This window comes from Amblyomma maculatum, chromosome 1, assembly GCF_055883805.1.
Source record: "Amblyomma maculatum isolate TAMU_Amacu chromosome 1, ASM5588380v1, whole genome shotgun sequence".
Lineage (NCBI taxonomy): Eukaryota > Metazoa > Arthropoda > Arachnida > Ixodida > Ixodidae > Amblyomma > Amblyomma maculatum.
Window position 1 is genome coordinate 394,188,015 of NC_139344.1, and position 17,875 is coordinate 394,205,889.

General features: G+C 47.9%; 1 protein-coding gene across 1 annotated transcript in view; it reads right to left on the reverse strand.

Annotated features, from left to right (window-relative positions):
* Positions 1-24: 24 nt before the first annotated feature.
* LOC146208600 (protein SSUH2 homolog) overlaps positions 25-17,875 on the reverse strand; it is a 67,675-nt gene continuing 49,824 nt past the window's right edge. Inside the window, exon 12 of the mRNA XM_084595264.1 lies at positions 25-5,858. Coding sequence (XP_084451390.1) covers positions 5,712-5,858 — 147 coding nt within the window. The 3' untranslated portion in view covers positions 25-5,711. The remainder of the gene's footprint in view (positions 5,859-17,875) is intronic.

Genomic DNA, 17,875 nt, shown 5'->3' on the forward strand with positions numbered 1-17,875 from the left:
GTGCATGTGTGCATTTAGCAAAACTTCTTAAGATTTAAATAAAATTTACTGACATTTGCAACAGCTCTTGACATTACAAACATAAGACACATGTTCATATAGTGAAACGTAGCATACCGTATATAGACTTCCTTCGATCTGGAAAGGAACAAAGGAAAATGATTAAAGGAATAGGTATGCATGTAACATATTGCCAGGTTGATTGATACAGCTGAGAGGACTGAAGGGCAAATATGCAATGTGCTGCTCGTCCACTCTTGCGTGTAATGGGAGAGCACGTTTTTGTGTACAGCAGCAGCAGCAGCTTGTACCCAGCCGGCGGGAATCTTATTCCTAGCTAAACAGCGTCAAGGCATTAGCAATGTCTTTTTTATTATAGCTAGAAACAGTGCCTCCAGCAAGGCAAGAAGTGAAGCAATGTTTCTTTCTTTATCCAAAGCTGATTGCAGTAAGTTTTGCTTCCCTAGTGCTTGCTCTTTGTGTCATAGCTAGCTTTTCCTAAGTCTTGCTTTCAGTCCATTTGGCAGTGGTTAGTTGTAGCAACAAGACAGTGACTCACATTACCATGCATACTTCACAGGTCTGACTCTAAAGTCCAGGATTCAACTGTATCGCCCAATACATGTCTATGCGCATGTGCCAACTGAATCGAAATTTTAGTGAAACATTTGCAGCTCATCAACTTTTTTTTTTTTTTTTTTAACATATTGCAACCTTAGTCACCTCGCATTCGCTCTTTAGCTACATGTGATATTTTTGTGAGACACATGCCTTTTTGAGTTTGGGAACTTCTGTGTCAAGCCAAATGCAGAGCTGCTCCCAAGAACTTGTTTGCTGCAATACACCGCAAACTAAGCTCGTTATTTGCTGATCTATCAAAAGTTCATGGGTTTTTTTAAGTGGGCATCTAGGGATTCCTAATTGTAGATCTTGAATGTTTGTGAGGTCTGCCACTTTTCCTGTTTTCATAACAACCAAACATGCAAGGCATTCCCGCAGTGCCCGGTAGTTCAGTGAAAACAAGCCAGGATGAAGGCTTTTCTCTCAGTCAGAACAAGCATCCAATATGCACATAGAAAAAGTTTGAAATCACTGCCACTCGACTGTTTTCATCTTAGCTTTGCAAGCTTGAGGTTTTACACTTTGGTGAATGTGCAAACATTGCCTCGTCTCGGTGCAGTTTTTGCAATCTAACATGGTGCAGTAGCATCAGTTTTCATAACGCAGTTTGTCAGTTTTGATATTCTATGCTACATGCATGATGCACTTGGACTTTCACACTACTTGTGAACAGATATATACCACTAGCGTTGATTGTGCATCCATGCCTGGAGTGCCATCGCCACAATCTTGTTTTGCACATCTCGAAGTGTAAGCACGAGCTAAACTTTACTGCTCTTTAGAGCTGACCTGACTCCCAGACAATTTGTGCTAGGTGTAAAAGCTTTATTGCACATATGTAGTTACTGCCAATATTGTCGCCTCGGAGATGAACAGATGCACGACTGCCTTATAACATGCTGCTATGGCTCAGTGGTTAGAGCGCTCAACTACTGAGTTGCAGTACCTAGGTTTGAAGCTGACTACTGAGGCTGAATTTTGATGAGCGTGAAATGCAAAAAGCACCCATGTGCTTTAGTGTTGGTGCACATTTTAGGTCCCCAGGTGGTCGAAAATTTGAAGCCCTCCACTATGGCATTCCTTGTAGCTTAAGTCGCATCAGAGTAATAAACCCCACATATCCCCTACGCACCACATGCCTTACCCAAGTATTTTTGAGTGTTGTGTGCTGAGTATTGGACTCCCTTGCCCTTGCTATCAGCAGCATGTGTGTAATAGCTCTCTTGCTACCTGATAGTGCTCAGGAGATGTGAGTGAGGCTTCGTCTGAGTTTCGAGGAGTGTAATAGAGCATTAGGTATTACTTTTTCATAAGCATTCAACAAATTTTCCCGGGGCATAAATTCATGACTCTGCCTATGAAGTTGCCTTGATCCGATTTTCTTAACTTAAACACCTTAGGAGTTAGTCACGACCATAAATACATGTCGTGTGCGAGACTGGTACAATGGAGTACGCATCAACTGATTGGACCTCGCTCCAGCGTATTGCACCGCAACGTGCACTTTAGGGGGGAAGTTGAGAGCACGACAGTGCACAGCGAATTAAAGACAGGAGCACATGTATTTGGTCCCGTTGGGCCATTGTTTGCACGCAGTGTAGCGAGCTGCTCTTTTTCTGCACTTCCACTTTACATAAAAAGCACAAACGAGGAACATGATGCTGGAGACTGGCATGCGCCTCCTAGTGCCCAATTAGTATTGCTGTCTTTGCATTGATGCTCTTGGTTATGGAGGATGCTGTTGAGACCACACCGTGTGTGTGCAGCATTAACATGATACTAACCAGCTGCTGACAACTTGGGCAAGCAGCATAATGCACATAGTTAATGCTGGTTACCTCAACCCGGCTGGTATTGTTCTGCTTATCTGCTTGCTGGTAACGTCGAACACGGCCCTTCAACTGTACACTGCAACTGCCCTTGCGAATAATCGGTATCCATATACACACACTTACACCAGTGACACTCTTACAGCAATTTCTGAAACACATTCATGGTGAGAGTATCTGTGATCTGCTATCTACAGAACAACATACATTATGTAGTTCCTTCTAACAACAGTGCTGCCATGCAGGCTTTCACCTGCATCCTTCTCATACACCGGATCCACTGCAGTGTCACGGAGGGACATGCACAATCTCGAACACAACACTTATCCAGCATGCAACACCCTGCGGACAATGTACAGCAATGACAATCATAACATCACATGTGTTGCCTGACAACGAGCATTTTGAATGAGAAAGAAAAACGCCCAGCGTAGAGCATATATTACAACAATGTGAGAACAGGCTACATCACTATCGTAAAAGCTCGTCGAAATAAGTCTCGGCAACAGAATATCGAGCACACTTTCATAATCAAGCAGTCACTGAGCAAAAAAAACTCTGGGAAACTCAGGTCTTGCTTGCAAGACGCAACACTTTGTTACCTCAATGCATAAATTCAGACAAATATACAATACCCGCACAAATAGAGAAAGTCGTACGCACTTCATGACTGATGCCAACCTGAGAGAAACTTAAGTGACACATTACTTTGTCTGGTGATGAACGTGTGACAATAACTTTACAGGCTGTTTTGTTCAGTTGATTATTACCGCGTCCGATGGGCAAATTTAGATGAACAACTGCTCTGCCAATAATGCTGCTATACCACTGATTTCATCGAGAGTGCTGCATAATTGAACATCTGCAAACATTACGTTACTCATATAGCAGCGACTTGATTTGTTGTGAAATGAGTGTTCAAAGTGAGATGCTAACTCGTTAACAGTATTACTGTGAAAACAACCTCAAGTCATTGCATTTATGCTGGTAGTAATGATGCTCTACCTTTGCGAGCACAACAAAACCACGCTTCAGACAGCACTTTTTAGTGTTTGCTATCGCATAACAGCCGCACACACTCAAGTCAGCGAGTCGAAGCTGCATTCGCGAGGATGTTCACTGTCAGCAAATTCAACAGATAACCTTAAATGTAAATTTTTCGATTTGATTTCATTCGCTATAAGAAACAAGGGTGTGGCCTCAACCTGCAAGACCCTTTTGTATACACTCCACTGTGATACCATGGTAGCTCTTCTCATCCATGCTCATAAAGCTCAAACCGTGTGCAAGACTTGCAAGACCTAAAAGGAAGCGTGCAGTCACAGACTGAGCATCGTTTCCCTAGACCTGTCCTCTGGCAAGCCAACATACAGGGGGGCATTCTGTCAATGAAGATTGCAAGCGCCTCCAAAACCCCGGTAAGCTATTGTATCCATCGGCGCTGTACACCGTAGTGTGGTGACTGACGACCAGGAAATCTATCGCGACCTCCACCCCAGATGGGCGTTATTAAAGTTATGATTTCAAACGGCGTGTGCAGCAAGCCTCTGTGTGGTACTGTCCGTGGTGGCGTGCCGAAATAGACGCCGCGTGCGCGACCCCGCGCTGTGGCGTGCCATCGCCGCGTGCAGCGCGTTCTTGGCACGTCCCGGACATTCATCACACACCCTCCTGCGTCTAGATCGGTCGAGAAGAGAAGCAACGCATGCAAGAAACAAAGTAAAATAGCCGCCGAAGCGGTGGGAACGAAGAATGTTTTAGACTCGACGCGATGGTTCCCACCCCAGGAGCCGAAGAAGCATTACGAGTTTGCCGAAAAAAAAAAAGACGAAGCCGCTCGTACTAAGCGGTGGCACTTGAAATGTGATTTTTTTTCTTTCTTTTTGGAGGGACGAGAACGGGAATGGCAACAGTGGGGGAGTCTATCAGAAAACGAAGTACACGGCAGTCCTTGCAGGAGGCCGGGCGACGCGAAGGCCTTCTCGTCCGACGCGGGCGGGTTCATTGGAAGGAAGTTCCTTCACACGCGCGTGCTTCCACTTTGGAGGTGTGTATTTCGCGCTCCATTGGCTCGCGGCGGTGGGAGACGCAAGTGCGATTTCGCGAGGCACTCGCGCGAGCCGAGAAGCTGCGATGATGGTCAGATGAGCCCGGCGACCGTGCGGTACGCCTGAGTGAAGACGCTCGCCGCCTTTGCGCTGCCGAAGTCACTTTCCTAATTTATTGAAGGACGAAAGGAGAGGTCGACAGGTTTATGACATCCGATGGCGCAGAGTTGGAGAGAATGTTTCAGGCAGGAATGACGATGAAACGACAGCATATCGAGAATGCGCGATGGAACACCATGCTGTAGCTGACAGAGGCGAAAAGCCTTAACGTCCACAACCATATTTTGTGTATTGTGCCGCGGTCTGAGCTCACTACTATTTACACAAAGAGAAGACCACATGTCCATAGACACAGGAAGCCTCAGCCAGACGCGAACCGCTCCGTAATAAAACCGAAACAACTGTAATGGCCGCTGCTTTTAAAGAACAGTTGCAATTAAGTGGGAATTGCTTGTCGTATTCGGTATGAAACAGCATCGCGTCGTGTATATTTTGCAAGCACATTTTCTCCTAGATCCAAGGAACAAAAACAAAATTACCTGGCGGGCAGTTTGGGTGCCGTAGCTAGGACTAACCGCGCGTACCCTTCCAGTAATTCGACTGCACGTCGTAAACCGCGGAACACGTGCCTGGCAGCTAGTCGACAAAGGATGACAACTGATAGAAGCGCTTCTCCATCCCGGGCAATCAGAGGTTTGTTTTCCTCTTGGCCTCAACAATGGCCGCAGACCCGTGAGAACTTTGTCAAGCTCCCGAAAGGGGGCGCGGAAGGACGTGACGTTTGTGTGGCGTAGGCGTTCAACCAAGCACAGGGAAGTGCGCTTTGGTTTCGCAGTTCAGGAAATGGCATCAAAAAGAGCGCCGCGTAACTTTTACTTAGCCCTCCTAGATATAAATTACGAGCTTATCGATCGCTGCAAGTATCCGCATCGCCATAGCTGACACCCTCGCTCAGCAATACAACAAATTCTCTTCCCGAATAGAAAAGAGAACTCATCGATACCAACTTCCGTGAACAGAAAGCCCAGGCTCAGGTAACACCATTCGTCCCTTTCCTTACGCCGAGTGAAAACGAAACGTGCGCGGCAGATATGCACACTCGTATTCGCTAGCTGCGCACGTGGAAGAAGTGGCGTCGGCCGCTGGGCGCCGTTCAGAGGATGGTGCACCCGCAGCAGCACGTCTGCGGGTAGTCCGGCGCGTACGCTTTCTTCTCGTGGCCGAACACGCTGAAGGTGCCCACGTGCGATCGCCACTCGTAGTACACCGTCGACACGGGGATCACACGCACCCGCTGCCTCTGTAACGAAATGCAGATTACACATTTTTTTTTACTGCATACTATATCTAATTGTTCAGATATTAAATGATACTGTGTAGAGAGAAACCGTTATCACGTCCATAAATTTCACTCTTGCGTAGTACTGTGTACTACGCACATATTGTTGCCTCTGGCCCTAAAAGCACAATTAACAAAAAAAAAAAAATTATGCCTTCCTGAGTAAGCCGCTTGGGCATACGCAGGGGAAAAAAGAGCGAGTGGCAAAAATCTAATGTGATATCGAGGCTTGGTGTACGGTGACATGTACAACTGCGTCACAGGCTGTAAAAATATAAAACGATCAAAAGTATAAAGCGACTGTTCGGAAGCAAATACTAATCCAGCACTGGCATCAGCTCAGTGAGCAGCAGTCTTATAAGTTAGAGCAATAGCGACTGCGCATAAATTATTTACCTTTAGCCAGAAATTAGTGCCAAAAAATGGCCATCTTTATGCCGTGCAGATAAACCACGAGAAGGCCCAGTGCCGTTAGAAAGCGCGCGGGACAAGTTCTCACCACCGTTAAACCCCGCCGCAGCTACTGTCCTCTCAGAAATAGGGTACTTCAATCGGACTTAAGATAGCTGTACTTTTGGGTGTGAGGCATATTATTTTTATTACTTTCGTGTAGCATGTACTTTCGGCAGCAGAAGTATATTGAGGCGAAAACATTATGCTTTCCTTTACGAGGATACCGGAACCGGTAGTTGCAGTTGGCGTCTTCGTGCAAAAAAAAAAAATCCCCCCCCCCCCCCCCCCACTCCTTGCCATTTCTATGGCTCTCTGAAGTGGAGACGGAAGCGACCGCAGTAGGAGGAAACAGCCGGAGAGGTCTCGTGAGGGAAAACGAAAATTTGTGCCCCGTCGTGCTGACGCAGTGGTAACGGCACTCGACTTATGTGCCCAAGGATGCGGGGTCGAATCCCGGCCGCGGCGGCCGCTTTTCGATGGAGGCGAAAAGCAAGGCGCCCGTGTGCTGTGCGATATCTGTGCACGTTAAAGAGCCCCAGGTGGTCGAAATTTCCGGAGCCCTCCACTATGGCTTCTCTCATAGCCTGAGTCGCTTTGGGGCGTTCAACGCCTAACCCATAATCAAAATTTGTTTCAAAGAAAACAGAAGGCGCAATGTTTGACTCGCTTCTCTATGGCCACCCGAACCATGCCGCGAGGGTAGAGATGGAAAGAAGACAGAGGTGCAGTAGTGGATAATTTCGACCACCTGATAATCTCTAACGTGCACTGACATTACGCAGCGCAGGGGCACCTTTTGCGTTACGCTCCCATCGAAACGGGAGTTCGGGTTCATTAACCGACCGTCCTGACCACTGAGCCACCGTGGCCGGTAGAGAAATATGACTGCAGATGGCCTCGGCACAGATGAAGGGCGGACAACGTGCGCCGAGTGGGAAAGTAAGAAGGGGGGGGGGGGGGGGGGGGGGGAGCGTCGGAGGGAGCAGGCGCCCGTATCATACCACCTCTCGCATCTTTCACTCGCACGTCACACACACGCCAAACTCCAGCAGAAGGAACTTTATTACATGTCACAAACATATTACTCGAAAGTATTTCACCCTCGAGACTGTAATGCTTCTGCATTCATGCAGGTATTCAATCTTGGTCGGCCACGGTGGCGCAGTAGTTAGGGAGTTCAACTGCTGTGCCCAAAGAATGCGCAATCGAATCCAGGGTGCGGCGGCCGGAGGCGAAAAGCTATAGGCACCTGTGTGTTGTGCGATGCCAGTGGACGTTAAAAAAACCCATATGATTGAAATTTCCGGAGCCCTCCACTACTTCTTCTCTCATAGCCTGAGTCGCTTTAGTGACGTTAAACCCCATGAGCTAAACGGAGCCAGGTATGCAGTCTTGAGTGTATCTGCTGAAGTCTGTAATGTCATTCTTACGTGCATTTCGGGTGTAAAGTGTGTTCTATACAAAGCACAATGGCTCAGGAAGCATCACAGCTTTTTACGGTACTGGCCCAAGTGTCCCCATGGTGAACGTTTCCGACAGACACACGACAATTGATTCATGTAGATTTCAGTGCTGAAATTTGCACGTACCCCCAATTGCCACATTTTCAATACGGTATAGTACTCCTTTTGCGGAGTAAAACGAAGAAACCGCTCTGCCAGAAACAGTGCAGGGCTGGCCAGCATTTGTTCAGTGACCCACATTAGTCTTGCTGCGGAGTCCGTGCGTAGCGTTCGGTAACGTTTCGCCGAAGTACCGCTGTTTCGGAAAACACATCGTCACTTCAACTTGTTGAAGCGCCCCTTCTTCAATTCGCGCTGCGCAGGCAGCTCTACAAACGATGCTTTACAATTCAATTATACCTTTTTTGGCAATTCGCTTCTTCTACAGCCCTTCAGGCATATTGGCCCGAAGGAGAAGGGAATGAAGAACAAACAAGGAAAGAAAAAGAAAAATGATAGGCACTATAGACTCTGGATCCTTCACGTCGAATAGAGAATAACTTGGTTATACTACATTCTATTCACACCTTTCCCTACTCTAGAAGGCCCTCTGCCGGGCCGACCGACTGGATGACATACTTAGATCTACACGACATTGCACGAAAACACAACCTAAGGAGGAATCAGGCACAAATGTGCTTTCTGCCAACTTCAGACTCAAGCAAGAGTCATGAAACCTTCCTCACCGTATGACTGGTGCGACTTCTCGTGAACTCGGCAAAGCAAGTGCATGTAAAACTTCGTCAAATTTTTTCACCGAGGGTTCCAGGAACACTATCGACACTGTTCATGATGTGCAGCTACTGCAAGAAGGACAACGCGTCATCAGCTGGTTCTGGATCGAGGCGAACAAAGCGGCTGCAAAACAACTGACAACGCTGAGCCAGGTTCCGAGACATCGCAATTGAGGCGCAGGTGTGTCGTCTTCCTCTTCAACCCGCGTCTTGTCTCTCTTTTTTTTTTTTTTAGGCCTAGGTCAGTAATTCGCAAAAATTTCAGGGATTGGATCGCAAGCATTCTCTACGCATATCTATGATCACCAGTCGACCACCCGGGACGTCAGTGAATTAGCACAATATGGCTACTTCGGAAGCCACGGAAGCAGTGTTTCCCCTACACTCGTCTTCCCGCACGACCGTCAACTTTTTCAGAAGGCACTCCTGTAATTTCGTAACAAATTTTCCTCATTGACGACGAGGAAAATGACTGCCACTTCTACCCTTAGTAGTCACTCCTTCCCCAACAACCCGGAAGTGGGGATTTGGACTAGTGTGTGTGTGTGTGTGTGTGTGTGTGTGTGTGTGTGTGTGTGTGTGTGTGTGTGTGTGTGTGTGTGTGTGTGTGTGTGTGTGTGTGTGTGTGTGTGTGTGTGTGTGTGTGTGTGTGTGTGTGTGTGTGTGTGTGTGTGTGTGTGTGTGTGTGTGTGTGTGTGTGTGTGTGTGTGTGTGTGTGTGTGTGTGTGTGTGTGTGTGTGTGCGTGCGTGCGTGCGTGTGTGTGTGTGTGTGTGTGTGTGTGTGTGTGTGTGTGTGTGTGTGTGTGTGTGTGTGAGAGAGAGAGAGAGATAGAGCTACGACTACGATGAAGGAGGTCGGCAGCTGGCGTCCGTCATACGCCCGTATTCAGGGCATGTCAGAACGAAGCGATACACGCAGAATGAACAAAAAGGATAATTAGAAGGGAGGGGATGCAAAACGCGCGAACAAGCAGCTGTCTCACGGTGCACATAGCGATGATGAGAGAGAAGGAAGCAGCAGTCGGTCAATAAACTGTCGGTCGGTCGCTGCTAGTTAAAGAACGCCCATCATTCACGGCACGTCTTCCTGGGCACCCACGCTCGACTGAGCGCCCGCTGTGTTTACCATGGCACAGTGCCACCGAGGCGAGCAAAGGCCAAGCCGCGCAGTGAGACACGAACAAAGCATGCCCACAGTGCGCCGCTTGCGACCCTTCATTCGTCGCGCACCCGGCGGCTGACGCTCATCGACGGGAGAACAAACTGCACAAACAAGACTTCTTTCTGCTCCTTCGGGCCAGCTGGAGTGTGTAGCTCGACGTTTCGACACTTGCAACCCCGTGACAAGCGGGCCGGCTTGAGCAAGCACTGTAGCAGTAAGCCTTCTGGGGGAAGGGGGGGGGGGGGGGGGAATCAATCGATCGTGCACTGTTGGGATTCAAATCTGCCGTTGCGTCTGTGCTGTGCGATGTTGTTGTGGCTGAAGGAAGAAGGAAAACAAAATGCACGGGCCTGCTACTGGCTCGGTAGCTGAGCCACCTCCGCTGCCTACTAAGAGCATTCCCGAATCGAGTACTAAGAGATTGATTGATTGAATTATAGGAAGGGAAGGGCACGGTAACTGTCTCACTTGTTTTCTGTGGACACCTCAACCGCGCCGTAAGGGAAGGGAGGAAGGTGGGAGTGAAAGTGGAAAGAGAGAAAGAGGAGCCGTAGTGGAGGGTTACGGAGTAATTTTGTCCATCTGGGGATCTTTAACGTGCGCTGACATCGCACAGCACACGGACGCCTCTTCGTTTCGCCTCCATCGAAACGCAGCCGCCGAGGTCGGGTTCGAACGCGGGTACTCCGGCACAGTACTTCGCCTCGTGCGGAAAGAAGAGAAAATAGAGAAGAAAGGAAAAGAAGAGGGAGAGAAAGACGCGCGTCGCAACAGCCATCATCCACCGCCGAAACAGTAGAGGGTGCAATGACGGCCTACAACAGATAAAAATGCGGTGGCAGGCTAGCCCCCGCCGCAAGCGGCAGTGACCTACCAGTTGCTACCAGTCACAGCCCCGTAGGGCCAGAATCGGTCACCCGCGCATGTTAAGATCCCCAGGTGGCCGAAATTACTCGGTAGCCCTCCACTACGGCTCCTCTTTCTCTCTTTCCACTTTCAGTTCTATCTACCTCCCTCCTCTTACGGCGCGATTCAGGTGTCCACAGAAACATGTGTGACAGATGGTGTGCCTTTCCCTTCCTGTGAACCAATTATTATTATTATTAATAACCTGCCAGTCGAATATGGAAGGAAACCTGATATACCCGTCTCACATAGTGTCCGGTCGCAGCCTTCTTGCCCGGCTAAACATTCAACACAAATAGCTCACAAAGGAGAGGTTTCGCATCCCCTAACTCTGGAGACGCGCCCTCAGAGTGCGGCCTCTCCCTGCCAATATGTCACGAGACGACCATGATGGGTCGCGCCTGGAGCGGGCGGAAGCCTTGACCCGCCTTTATGGCAACAAATCAGGCGTATTCTACGTGGATGCCTCGGGCCCCCATCCGGGTGGCTGGTATACGGCCGCAGTCGTTCACAGCGGCAACACGGTCGATGGTCTTACCTTCAAGGCCATATCTATAACGCATGTTGAAGAGGTAGCCATTGCACTTGCCACGCCTCAGACCACACCTCTAAATATATCATCACCGACTCACGAGCGGCTTATCGGAACGTCGAGTAAGGGTGGACCACCCCTTTAGCCTACAGAATACATCAAAATTACAGTCGGGACACGAAACCCGCGTGCCGATATTTCGTCTAGGCTCCTGGCCACCAGGATCTTGTAGGGAACGAGGCAGCTGACGCAGCCGCCCGCGCGCTTTCTCTCCGGGCATCCCCTTCCTGATGCCCGGAGAGAAAGCGGTCGCAGCCAAACCCCTGGGCGTATGCCAAAATCTTTCCCGACATAGTAAATCCGTACTGTCAACTGTGCGGCGAGCCTGCCACCTTAGACCATATAATCTGGGACTGCGCGGAGGATCCGCCTCCGGCAGATCTAGTACTATCTCCCTTGCTGGAACACTGGAAAGCTGTTCTCGCCAGCCGGGACCCAGACGTCCAGTCCCGGGCCTCGGCAAGAGCGCAAGAGGTCGCTGACAGACTTGGACTGCCGACCACCTGGAGCAGCTGAATGCACCCAAGGCGAAAAACATCTAAATCATCGCTGACAAATAAAGTTTCTCTCCGGTCAGTTTCCTCGGGACTCGAACCAGCTGAGGAAATCGATTCCAATCCGGCCTACACATTCAAAGACATTGTAACTTTCTATCAAAACTCGCATCGCAAATACCCTAACCCCTGCAAATGTTGGGAAAAGCGAACTAGAGGCTGCTCCTGCGCATCTTCACCAACACGCGATGCTGTGCCCGGCAGTACTTCAACATTTTGACACCCAATTCACTGGCCAGTGCCAGTGCTGTGGGGAGGTGGCTGACACCTACCACATGGTATGGGCCTGCCAACAAAACCCATCCATAACCTTTCCCGGTAGGACTGGGAGGCGACCATACTCAGCTGCTCCGACCTACAGGCCCAAAGGGCTTTAACGCGGGGCGGCGGCAACCGATAATGGGGTCCCTGACTAGGGACTCCACCTAGTATTTGTAAAGCCGAGGCCCTTAAGGCTCCGCGCCAAACATACCTCCTTGTAAATATTGTATAAATGTTGTTGCCACCACCACCACCACCACCACTACTGCTTCAAAGAATCTTCGTTTTCACAGATGTGTTCCTCTTGAGCTTGTGTAATGATATGAAGTATCTCGTGTGCTGTCCAGAACACAAGGCAGGCTCTGCTTGCTTTCCTGAAGAGGACAGAAGGTGTCACGTGGTTTTCCGCAAGGCGCCATTTTCTCTCCAGGTTCAAATATGACTGCCCCCCCCCCCCCCCCTCCTCAAGTGTCCCCACCAAGAATTTGACTCATGAGTTCAAGCGCAGCGATCAACCCATCCATTCCCCCCAACCCCAATCCCACCAGAGATGACTGGGAGGCGACCCTGCTCGGCTGTCAACACCTCAAGGCTCAAAAGGCCTTGGTTCAACGGACGCGGGCGGCGTTGCTTGCCAATGGGGTCCCGGAATAGGGGCTCCACCTAGTATTGTGAGGGGAGGAGTCCGCTAAGGCTCTAACCCAATCACCTCTCTGTAACTATTTATTAGTAAGTGTTTTAACCACCACCATCACAATACGCTATAGTTGGCTTGCATGGAATGACGTCGTGCATCACATGACTGCAACGCGCCTTGGCAACTATTAAACTGCAGTATTAAACATACCTCACAAGCAATATATCCGATATTGAAAATGCTGCACGAAATGTGTCGAGCGCTACAGAAAAGGACACAAGCGTTCTGAAGGTAGCGCATGTCCTGTGTCGTTCTTTCTCGGGTGTGTGTTCTTTCTCTAGCACACTTTACGTTTGATCAAGTTCCGGAGAACAACGTCCAACTTGACCAACATATGCCATCTTGCTGCAGCATTTCTGGTGGTTGTCGCTGAAATGTCATGGAAGGAGCCGCGGCCGTGAGGGAGCAATAACTTGATGCGGCGAGATCTCGGTAAACAGTGAGAACGCGTAGCCCGCCAAATGGAAGTCTTAAAGGCACGGGGGCAGTAGCAATTCCAGCGAGGTAAGTGAGCAGACCCGTCGGTGTGGGCATCAGCAGCAAAGCGGCTGCAAAACCCTGTAGTTTCCATCCGCTGAGGGTGAAGGTAAGCGAATGAATCGGCAAGTCAAGGCAGCCAAGGGACAGTCGCTTCGGTTCCAGCTGCTCAGCGGGTTACGGTTTTCTGAAATTATTCGTTTCTCACACTACAGCTAGATGTGTACCGTTCTGTGAATGTTTTTCTGCTGCTTTTCGTCCGGACCGAAAACATCACGATGCGGTGTAGATCAGATATTTCGAATCGTTGCCTATATCGAACACACAGAATACCCCGCAGAAAATCCTGTGTAAAACAATGAAAATCTCGTGCAAAGCCGCACAGTATATCGGACAACTACTTCGCCTTCCGCTACTCCCCTGCGCTTCTATACGACACTTTTCGGTAACATTTTGTGCGCGCACGCGTGTCGGTTAAGCACAGTTGTTGCCACCGCTGCGAAACCAAGTGACGAGGTGAACATGATACGTGCTTCATGGAGGCCTTCGACCTCATATACAGTCAAAACTAGATTTAACGAAGGTATCCCCATTCCCCCTCAAACGCTCATGTTCCAATGCTTCGAGTAACTCGAAATAACGAAACTAATTTCGCTATCCGTCCCTATTTAACGAACCTTTTGCTGAAAAATGAAGGTGAAAAAGTTTTTTTTTTGTCTATTTTGTACAAAACGCTCAAGAATGTAATGTTCATTACTTTTTGCTGAAAAATGAAGGTGAAAAAGTCTATCTTTGGTCTATTTTGTACAAAACGCTCAAGAATGTATTGACTGCGAGCCAGCGGTGGCATCGTGCAGCAACTACGTCCCGCTTCTGCCAAACAGCGCAGTGCGAAACGCGAGTTATACTGATTTTAATTCACGAGATTTCGCAAGCGCTAGACAGCCGGCCAGTTCACCCGGTGTCGGCAGTGATACCGCGTGCCAACACCGGGACAAATTCTGGTTGCTCTTAATCTGCTGCGACAGTTTGCCGGAAAACATGAGGGGAAAACGCACGAAAAATCCGAGCAGATGGTGCTTACAAACCGCAAGCAAGCAAAGATCAACGACGTCTTTGCTAGGAAAGAAATTTAATCCCCTAGGACCCTTCTTGTCCAAGTAAAAATTTCATTGCTACTATTCATACGCGCTGTCGGTGTCGGTGGTTGTACGGGCCGAAATTTCATTGTAGCAACATAGCATAGTGGGCAAGCTGACGCAACAGTACAGCTCCCCTGGGCCTTCGTTTAAGTTGGTTGTTACGCCCTTTCAAAACCCGATTTCATTTTTTTTTAGCGCATTTACGTTTCGCAATTAGATGCCGCGATACTTCCTTGATGCCGCGACAAAATATAATAGTTGACAGTATCGAAATAAGCGACTGATAAATACCTCCTTCAATTTAACGAAGTTCCCGATTTAACGAAAGATTTCGCGGCTCCCCTCAACTTCGTTAAATCGAGTTTTAATTGTACTCATCTTCCATGCTTCGTCGCCTTGCCGCAGTGGTCCAATGGTTAGAGGGCGTTTGACTGCTGCTCTCAAGTACATGGGTTCGACTCCGGCCGCGCTGAAACCGAACGCACCCGTGTACTGTGCGATGTTAGTGCACGTTAAATAACCCCATTTGGTCGAAATCTTCGCAGCCCTCCACTACGGCGTCCCTCATGCCGATGTCTTTTTAGGACGTTATACTATACACACCATACCATATCGTCACATATGCCACACCCCAACCAGAGTTAGTCAAAACTGGATTTAACGAAAGTCTCAAGTTAACGAATATATCCCGATTCCCCGTCAGACGCCCATATGGTTCAATGCTTTGAGCAACTCCAAATAACGAAATTAATTCCGCTAGCCGTCCTGATTTAACGAACGTTTTGCTGAGAATGACGGTGAAAAAGTCCATTTTTGGTCTATTTTGTACAAAACGCTCAAGAATGTATTGACTGCAAGCCAACGGTAACGTCGTGCAGCAACTACGCTCCTCTTTTGCAAACTGCGCAGTTCAAAACACGAGGTATATTGATTTTCATTCACGAAATTTCGCCAGCGGTAAAAAGCCAGCCCCTCGACCCGGTGTCGGCAGCTCTGTCACATGCGAACACCGGGACAAATTATGGTTGCCCTCAATCTGCTGCGACAGTTTGCTGGAACACATGAGGGAAGAACACACGAAAAATCCGAGCAGATGTTGCTTACAAACCGCAAGAAAGCAAAGATCAGCGACGTCTTTGCTGGGAAAAAAAAAATTATAGTCCCCTGGGACCCTTCTTGGCGAAGTAAAATTTTCGTTGCTTCTTTTTATACGCGCTGTCGGTGTCGGTGGTTGCGCAATACGCAATTTTATTGTAGCAATTAATAGCATATAGTGGACAAGTTGGCATTGTATTTAAAGATGACGTAACAGTACAGCTTCCTGAACCTTCGTTTATGTTGCGCTGTTACGCCCTTTCAAAACACGATTTCATTTTAAGCGCATTTACGCTTCCCAAATATGATGCCGCAGCACCATATAATAATCGATTATATCGCACTAGGTGGCCGAGAAATGCCTCCCTCGATTTAACGAAGTTCCTGCTTTAACGAAGTTGGCATTGTATTTAAAGATGACGTAACAGTACAGCTTCCCTGGACCTTCGTTTATGTTGCGCTGTTACGCCCTTTCAAAACACGATTTCATTTTGAGCGGATTTACGCTTCCCAAATATGATGCCGCGACACTTCATTGATGCCGCGACATAATCGATTATATCGCATTAAGTGACCGAGAAATGCCTCCCTCGATTTAACGAAGTTCCTGCTTTAACGAAGTTGGCATTGTATTTAAAGATGACGTAACAATATGTACAGCTTCCCTAGACCTTCGTTTATGTTGCGCTGTTACGCCCTTTCAAAACATGATTTCATTTTGAGCGGATTTACGCTACCCAAATATGATGCCGCGACACTTCCTTGATGCCGCGACATAATCGATTATATCGCATTAAGTGACCGAGAAATGCCTCCCTCGATTTAACGAAGCTTTAACGAAATATTTCGCGGCTCTCCTAAACTTCGTTAAATCGAATTTTAGCTATTCAATACTAGTGCCACAACCGCATCATCACAATCACGCCTAACTGGGGCCTAGCGGCGGCATTCGCATGCTTCAATGCTGAAGGAATTGCAGGATGCAGATGTACCTTCATTTCAATAGACGGTTATTTTATCAATAATATTCTGGATTCGACATATAATAGGCCTTCAGCTTTAAAGCACCGGGAAGCAGGTTAGAATACGCACACCCTCGCGAACGGTACGCTCCCAGCAGGTTGGAGGGCGGCATGACTCTGCAACAAGTGCGATGCTGTAGGGAGGGTGCAGTGTATATTCTTGCTTCTAGATTACAGGCACGCTTATACAGAGTGTTCCAACTAAATGTAACCAAGGTTTTAAAGAATAAGGTGAGCCCTGTCACTAAGTCGTAACCCAGGAAAACCAACTAAGAATTCTTCACAGTCGCTCAGCATATAGTCTGTTATCTTTTTGTTCGCGAAAGTTAATTAGTAAAGACTAACAGTTATGCAATTATATTTATTCTGAGGAACAAAATGTCAGTGCAAAAGTTGCAGTTTCCGAAACACAGGTAGCTACGTTTATCTCATTAAGCTATAGCATTTGCGTCAAGTATTTTTTTACCTGACGAAAACGATACCTCGCGAAATAATTAAAAAAAGAGAATAGCTTCCTGGTGACATGGTCACAGCGACGCCAGTCCTTAGACGCATCCTAGATAACGAAATCCGCTTTTAAGGCGAAAGCCTTTAATGGCTTATACTGTCGTGGACAAAATGTGTCCCGCCTTTGCGGCGGCTCTGATTGGCCGAGGCGGGATGACGTCATAGAGGTATCGACCAATCACAGAGCACCACCACAGTATGCGCGAATGCGTGCCTTATATGGCCATATGCTAATCCATGACCAATACTAATTATTAATTAATAATTAACTGCCTAATGACTAACTTGTTATTTCATTCGCTAATTAATGGCTCCTTAATTAATGACTAATTAATTACAAATCAGTGGCAGTTGCGTAGCAGAATGCGGCACTCAGGCGTTCGCCTTTCACTGTTTTAGTTGCTGAAGTCCCTCGTAATTTTTCTTTGCAGCGATCTCTCCGGTGAACCTTTTTGTGCGCACTGGGAAAATGATTTAAGGTAACAGCTGCTCACGTGACAGCTTTGTTTGAAGGTCAATAAATAAAGCCACCCAAATCGTAGCTTGACAGAAACGAAGTAGAAATCCAATTTTTAAGGAGATCTGCAACTTTTGCATTGACACTTTCTTCTTCAAGCCAACAAAAAGAAGGATAACTAATTAGTCTGCACTGATTTATTAACTTCGGTAAAAAATACTGCAGGATATGATAGGTGACCGTGAACGGAAACGGGCTTCAGGCTCGTCGCAGTTTTTAGTTGGAACATCATGTACATTACAGTTTCTTATAAATCAAATTATCAATATAGTACCGAACTACTGAGCGATACCACTAGAGCTTTAAATAACCGGGTTTGACAGCATTTCCGACATGCTTGGCTTCATACTCTTCTCC